Here is an 8,216-nt window from a genome sequence, read left to right as displayed (position 1 = left end):
GGCACAGCGGTATGTCTGCGGACTTACAACGCTAGAAACCGAGTTTCTATACCCGTGGTTGGCAGAGCACAGATAGCCCATTGTGTAGCTTTGTGCTTAATTACAAACAAAACAAAAAACAAACAGCTCAAGTTGTACACAGAAAGTCACTGAAGTAAACACATCTAAGTTTTCCTGTCTTTAACTCTTCCTATGCTTAATTCACTAATTGTCAATTAACCACGTTTTCCTGCAAGAAAGATAGATAGCTCGTAATACTCAAAAATAGAAGGCTTTCTTTTCTGTCATTGTTCGAGGTTCACCCCGCTCTTGCACTTCAGCCGCGTTGACGAGGCTCAGTAGTTGAGGAGCGACATATGAAACTTTGCTTTGTGTGATGTTATTGTATTTTTTTTTGCAAAGGCTAGGTTTGCCCATGCTAGACAGATTTTGCCGAAACTTTGCTTTGTGTGATGTTATTGTATTTTTTTGCAAAGGCTAGGTTCGCCCATGCTAGACAGATTTTGCTGAGACTTTGAGGACCTTTTGAATTGAACTTTGCTATAGCATTTTCTTGACAGGTATATATTTAACCGTAACTGTAACTTTAAATTTGTTTCCATTTTAGATTTTTGCTGTAACTTGTACTGAAAGAATTTGTTTTGTTTTATATTTTTACTTTTGATTTGTTTTTATTTTAAGTTTCATAGTTTTTCCTTTACTTTATGGGGTAGAACACACACTGTGCTATTGTGAGAGAGGTCCCTTTTTTCTCTCACCTATCCAACACAAACCCACTTGCTCCTGTTTTATTTTAGTGTTTTGTGTTAGTAACTGTGCTTGTTATTTAGTTGTGTAGGAATAAAGATCGTTTTGCACCTTCTGTGTTTCAACTCTTTCTTCACAATCAATTCTGTCAGAGCTCCTAGAGATAATCACACACTCTTTAACTTGTCATCCTTCGAACCTCCAGTTAAAGGGTAACAAGAAATATTATGCCAACCTAAACAAAAAGAAAATTAATGAGTTTCAGGACGTGAGAGCACAATACGAGTCTTTACTAGTAGAAAGTCAGGTGGAGTAGTTCTGCAGATGAGTTAAAGATTTCCACTCATTAATATTTGGGTAAACTCAAAACTCCAGTTAAACGAGTTAAATCTCGAAATATTTCAGTTTAACTTCGAAGATGTTAACATTTGAAATGTTTGTGATTGAACTCTCGAATAAGTTAAGCAACTGTAAACCAGAGTTGTTTTACGTCACGTCACTATCTTTTTTCTGATTGGTCCTAAACGCGTTACATCTCGAAATATTTCAGTTTAACTCCGAGAATGTTAACATTTGAAATGTTTGTGATTGAACTCTTGAATAAGTTAAGCAACTGGAAACCAGAGTAGTTTTACGTCACGTCGTCATCTTCTTTCTGATTGGTCCAAATAGATTTTTAACGTTACTACCTTCTTCTTGGTCCAATAAAATAGTTCTATGCTACGTCATTACCTTCATGGTGAAAATAGTTCTATGCTACGTCATCACCTTCATGGTCCAAATTAGTTTTATTTTTGAGCAACTTTATACTATAGCGCCCTCTTCTGATTAGTTCAGCAAAACGTATCTTTGAGTAGTTGTACTTATGGAAAATAACCCTTTTCTCCAATCTATTTCACGATGACAGCACTTCAAGTTAAGCGAACAGGCTAATTTAAGCATACATATTTTGGACAACAGCTGAAAACAAACAAGAAATGGAAAAGAAAAACATTCTCAAAATTAGTTTCTTCTTGCTCCGAGGAATCTCCAGATTCCTGACTCCTCTAGTCATGTTAATATTTTATTAATAGGATAAAGAATTATTAGCTAAACACCATAAAACTGACCGGCATTATTACCTTATCTGTACATGTATCTAGGCGGTCATAACCAGGGACGTCGAGAGCCAGCCCAGGCACTGGGGTCAGTAATATCATCGGGCCCCCCCCTTTCATTTTATTTATTAATTTTGCTGATTTTTCATAAAAGAAATTTAGGTGATAAATTTCTTCATGAATCTATGAAAAAGCAGTAGCCATTTTAGCTCATTAGGTGGTATGCATTTCTAGTGAGCTTTGGAATATCCCACTGCCGGGGCAGCTGCCCCCTTGCCCCTCCTCTCGTCATCCCTGGTCCCAACTTGCACTCTTGCTTCCAAACTTTGCTGCTTTCATAACTGTCGCATTTTAGTTACATCATAAAAGAAAAGAAAAAGGCTGTAAAATGATTTTATCTTTCGACTGTAAACTGATGATTTTTTTTTTACATTGAAACATCATCTGTTAACCTTAAAGTTTGAATTTTGTTCTCACTGTCTTATAACATTATTTATAGCATTCTTTTCAAATTATCACAGAGTCCCTGACTCAGGAGTAAAGATAATCTGACTCATTCTTATACAAAGTGAAGTTCTCTTTCTGTGGAATAAACATTGGAAACACCTTAAAACTACTTTCGAAAATTAGAGTTTATTTCATCAGGGGCTATAATAAGTTCAGCGGCCCAGTGTTTCACGTGCCAGTCCGAGGCTTTAGGGCTGTTAGGTGAGTTATAAGTATTCGGTCAAGCCTCATTATTTGATTAGAGAAGCCCACGTGTTACCAGTTTTAACTCACTTACTTCTCTTTAGTCTATCGTTTCAAGACGGCTAGTGCAGATAGCCCTCAACAAAATAAGGTAAGCAAATTTCTAAGAATCCATGAGTGAAAGCAAAGGTTTGGTTTGTTGTAAATTTCGCGCAAAGGGATATCTAGAAAGAACGTAGTTAGTCATCACTACCCACCGCCAACTATTGGGCTACTCTTTTACCAACGAATAGACCGTCACATTATAACTTCCCCACGGCAGAAAGGGCGAGTATGTTTGGTGAGACGGGGATTCGAACCCGCAACCTGTAGATTGCCATGCCAGGCCCTAGAAAGCAAACCATAATGTTTTATAATATGTCAACTACACCACATCTGCCATATCCAGTATCGACGACTACGTTGTGAACCAGATTAAACAAATTAATTGAATTATTAACGATTTTATTTAAATCATTTACAAGTTTTTTTTTTTTGGGGGGGGAGAGAATTTATAACATGTTATTTATTTTAACGCTGATTATTTTCTTTTATTTATATTATTAATCTTTATTCGAATTAGCTAACATTTGCTATCGTACACAGGAACGAGTAAGGAAGGTGATGCAACGGCAAGGTAGACGACAATGGCAGCCGGGAAGTGTTTTGATTGGCTCTCAAAGAAATGTTGCAGGTGTGGCTAATTTCCGTTGTTCAATACGTTTTGTTGTTAAGTGCAGAGTTACGCAATAAGTTATCGGTGTATCGAAACCAATATTTAGCGTTAACATCCCTCAAACTTGTCGCTGAGATATCTGGTGGAGGTCATTGTGCACTATGTAAAGAATAGATGAATATAAAGCGGTTACAATTGTTTTGTAAAAAAAGAACAAAAAAGAACGTGAAACGAAAACTATAATGGTTATTGATAAAGTAAAATGAAGATATGATAAGAAAATCGATTAGCAAAAAAACGTTAAACAGAAAGATGAAAAAAAAACGTGCCAAATTAGGGGTAAAAATATACAACACAAGATAAACATTTTTTTTAGACAGTTAAGACAAACTAAAGGTTGAAGATCACTGATTCCAGAATCTAGGTATAATCCACAAGGATGAATAATATTTGAAGTAGCAATCCAAGAGCTTCTCTCATTTCTCTATCATCTTTGTTTTTGAAACCGGTTTCAGTACCTATGAGAATCACATCGTTAATATAATGACTGCGTTGGTTAAGTGTTGGTTTGGTGTTTAAATAAGATTTATGGTTGTTGAAACGCGCACAAACAGTCGTTTGGATCTCTCCTACCGACTGGAGTTTGCGTGTTTTTTTTTTTAATGTCTGAGACAAATGGTGTTGTGGTCATATTTGTCCAGAAAATAATCGGTAGTTTTTATAAACTTGTAGGTCAGACTACCAGCTTTATTACGTGGATGACAACCATTCTGTGGTGGGTTGTAATTCACTTCTGCATGACAAAGATTTCTGCTCTTCCGGAAAGAGACAACAGGAACAAATGTGTTTCAGGCGATAGTTCAGCTACAATAGATAAAGTTTTTTCTTTCAAGAATACTCAAAACATTTTTTAGCTTAGAGTGGTGAGTGATACACAGTACATATTATCTTTAACTCTTCAGTAATACACAGTACATATTATCTTTAACTCTTCAGTAAAACACAGTACATATTATATTTAACTTTTCAGTAATACACAGTACATATTATCTTTAACTCTTCAGTAATACACAGTTTAAATTATATTTAACTCTTCAGTAATACACAGTACATATTATATTTAACACTTCAGTAATACACAGTACATATTATATTTAACTCTTCAGTAATACACAGTACATATTATATTTAACTCTTCAGTAATACACAGTACATATTATATTTAACTCTTCAGTAATACACAGTACATATTATATTTAACTCTTCAGTAATACACAGTTTAAAGAACGGTTTTTCTTTTAGTGTTGTTAGCTTTGTCAACGGATTGGAAACTTCAGTATCTTTATAACCTCTTTTTTAACCCGGATTATTTTAAGTTTTCTGTTGATTTGTTTTTGAATCAGTACAGATTTTCTTGACTATAGATAACATTCCGTTCAGTATGGGTTGAGTAACAACTTTAGTAGTGAAGGTATTTTCAGTTCAAGTTATTGTGTAATTTTAAACAGACAGTGATAACAATAAGTAACTAAAGGTAAACTTGATTGTTTTGTGAAAGGTGATAACATAAGAAAACAAGTTTTTTAAGTGATTCAAACCCGGCTTATCATCTATGTAACGTTCCCAAGTGCGAGGTTTCAAAGGCCTTTGTTGTAAGAGCTGGTTTTCAATAAGACCCATAAATATTGTTGCGTCAGCGAGGTCACGTGATCAGTATCAAGCCACCTATTTTCTAGAAATATCCTGTTCCTTCGTGAATACCCTAGCATTTACTAGATTGGGGATAGTCTGGTATATATAAGATGGTCACAACGTGACGGAACAGTGTAATATTGAGTAATTTAACTGAAGTCAGAGAGTGTGTAATTGAACACGAGCACGTGAAACGTTGTTATAGCGCGACTGTTGAAATTAAGTGTATCGTAAAGTTATATTCAGAAAGAATAAACCAGTTTTTATTAAGAAAGGACTTGTGTCGCTAAAGTTTCGTGGGAACGAAGTTACGGAAAATTAATTAACGACTGGAGGCGTAACAATATCTTAGCACAGTTAGGAGCCATCTTGGTGGCCATTGATTTAATGTTCGTTGTTGAATTCAAACTCGATATGAGATAAGACAGAAAAGGTCGATTACGTTTCGAGATTTTATTGGATTGGAAAGGTTTAGGAGAGGTTTTTTTTTCTGCCCTTCGTCGCATGTAAATATTAATGTAAAGGGGAGAAGCATCCATTATACACAGAAGACTGTTAGGAGGTAAAAGTCTGTTGGCATTGATATTTATAATATGAGTCATTCCCTTTTTGTAAGAAGGGAGAAAACACAATATTTTTTATGTGGTGGACAAAAGCCGAAAGCTTCTCGATGACCATGCTTGTGTTAGACATAAGAAAGACGGCCGGGATTATTAAATTTATGTATTTATTACTTACATCATTTATCTAGTAAATATTACTCATCGTTTTAATATTGATGTATTTTTTATGTCATATATATATATATATCAAATATTACTAATTATTTATTTGTTTGTTTGAAATTAAGCACAAAGCACAATTAAGCACAATGGGCTATCTGTGCTCTGCCCACCACGGGTACCGAAACCCGGTTTCTAGCGTTGTAAGTCCGCAGACATACTGCTGTGCCACTGGTGGGCTTTTAATATTGATATATTGTTTATATCATCTATATATACCAAATAGGCCCGGCATGGCCAGGTGTTTAGGCGCTCGACTCGCAATCTGAGGGTCGCGGGTTCGAATCCCCATCACACCAAACATGCTCGCCTTTTCAGCCGTGGGGGCGTTATAATGTGACGGTCAATCCCACTATTCGTTGGTAAAAGAGTAGCCCAAGAGTTGGCGGTGGGTGGTGATGACTAGCTGCCTTCCCTCTAGTCTTACAATGCTAAATTAGGGACGGCTAGCGCAGATAGCCCTCGTGTAGCTTTGCGCGAAATTCAAAAACAAATAAACAATATATCAAATATTACTAATTGTTTTAATATTGATGTATTGTTTATGTCATCTATATATATAAAATATTACTACACATTCTAGAGACTGTAAAAATATAAGTATGTTAAGGAAAAGGAATTTTTCCAAACCTGGTTCTTACCTTTATATATATTATTTAACTTCTCAAAGTTAACTGGAAATTATAACTATTTTCTCTTCTGTTCTTATTACTCTGTTTCCATTTCATTTAATATTTTAACTCTTACCATTTTTGTAAGACTGTTTAAAATTTAAATTTCGTTCTTAACTTTTCTGACTTATAAGCTACAAGTAATCTTCATTAACAAAGCTGGTTAACCCTAAATTACTACTGTATAGCACTAGACAGAGTAGTTTGTTTGTGAATAGCAGTCCCTTATTTTAAACAACACCCACTGCCAACTCTCTGGCTACCATCGTCTAATGAGGAGTGGAAATTCACTTATAGTACACCCACGACTCCAAATGTGAAACGCATTTTTGTGGCAAAGGGCTGTGAACCATGAATCGTCATATTCACTATCCTCGCACACTAACCACTAGATAGGGTAACATTACTGGGACTTTATGTATTTTTAATAAAAATGCCCAAAACATACTTAAGAAAAAAATATCAACAAAAATAAACTGTATATTACCATACGAACAGCATATATAATAAAATTCGAGCTAGGTGGAGAATTATTTGAAAAAATAGCAAAATATCACCAATATTTTTTACTTTCAACAATTAATTAAAAGATGTTTTAAGTCTGTAGGTATCTCATAAACTTTTTAAATATATAACACAGTTAAAACTGGTGTAGCAAAGAAATAAAAAAACGCGTGTCATATAAAGCTATTATTAACCATGTTAAACATTTAGAGAGGTGTAAAAAACCCAGAAGATGGCGTTCCTACAAGGATTTATTTTAAAAGTGATGTATTGTTTATGCAGTCTATATATATCAAATGTTATTCGTTGTATTAAAATTGATGGGCTATCTATGCTGTGCCCACCACGATTATCGAAACTCAATTTTTCGCGTTATATGCCCTCTTACTCCAAACGACAAAAATCCGTTATTGAATACGATGTGTCTTCAGTGTGCTTTTTTGTCTCCTAATTATTAAGGTTTTGAAAAAATCACAGTTTTGCTGTTATTACGTAACTTCATGTCAAGTCAACCAACTTTATAAATATGCCTAGTTTTATCTCGCCCATTTACTCCAATAGAATGCATGGAAAAGAATTGGATTTCTTTCCGCTACGTTAATGACCTATTCAGTCGCTTGTATTGCGTCACACAATCTTATGGTTACAGTTGCCACCGGTGCAAGTTATACGATAAAATTGGATGTTCCAATTTTAATAGTAACCCCAATTTTCAATACTCTTTTCTATGTTTTCATTCTTTTTCTTGCATAACGTATCTCAGACCTTTTCGAAAAACGCATACATTTAAAAAAAGATTTAAAAAACTGACACCTAGCACGTCAAACACCTATGAAATTTGAAAACCAAAACTTGAATAATTCAGCGCCCTCTATCATACTGCGTTTGATTTACGAGGTTAATGAAGCGATCGGAATAAGCAGAATATAACGACTGAATTATTCATAGCTCAAAAAAATCACAAGTCCACGCTTTTTGTCAAATATGTATGTGTATACATATTTTATGTATGGGATAGATTTCTAATAAAAGTTTTTTTTTTCTTTTCTAAGGTTATATGTTGTTATGTAGGGACCACCTGTGGCTCAGCGACATTTTTGATATTTGTTTTTGAAACATTGAGTACATACGAAATAAAATATCATTTCCTGGTAATTAAAAAACCTGTCCAAAGGCATTTAGTGTACTGCCTGCTCTTCTAAGAGGATTCCTCACCTTTCGAAGTGGTCTTGATCTTTGGACTTCTACACAATACTTTAAATGGACCCATAAAATGAACAAGCGAAAAACAGTAAAACATATTGTTACGACAGCGGAA

General features: G+C 34.7%; 1 protein-coding gene across 1 annotated transcript in view; it reads left to right on the top strand.

The window, feature by feature from the left end:
• LOC106472501 (ATP-dependent 6-phosphofructokinase-like) overlaps positions 1 to 8,216 on the top strand; it is a gene marked incomplete at its 3' end in the record, with an annotated part of 39,160 nt that overhangs the window by 2,359 nt on the left and 28,585 nt on the right. The window contains exon 2 of the mRNA XM_022401080.1: positions 3,180 to 3,267. Within this exon, the coding sequence (XP_022256788.1) occupies positions 3,221 to 3,267 (47 nt within the window). The remainder of the gene's footprint in view (positions 1 to 3,179; positions 3,268 to 8,216) is intronic.

The sequence above is a fragment of the Limulus polyphemus genome, unplaced genomic scaffold (assembly GCF_000517525.1).
Source record: "Limulus polyphemus unplaced genomic scaffold, Limulus_polyphemus-2.1.2 Scaffold5386, whole genome shotgun sequence".
Classification (NCBI taxonomy): domain Eukaryota; kingdom Metazoa; phylum Arthropoda; class Merostomata; order Xiphosura; family Limulidae; genus Limulus; species Limulus polyphemus.
The sequence above is the reverse complement of the archived record's forward strand: the minus strand, read 5'-3'. Positions and strand labels throughout refer to the sequence as shown.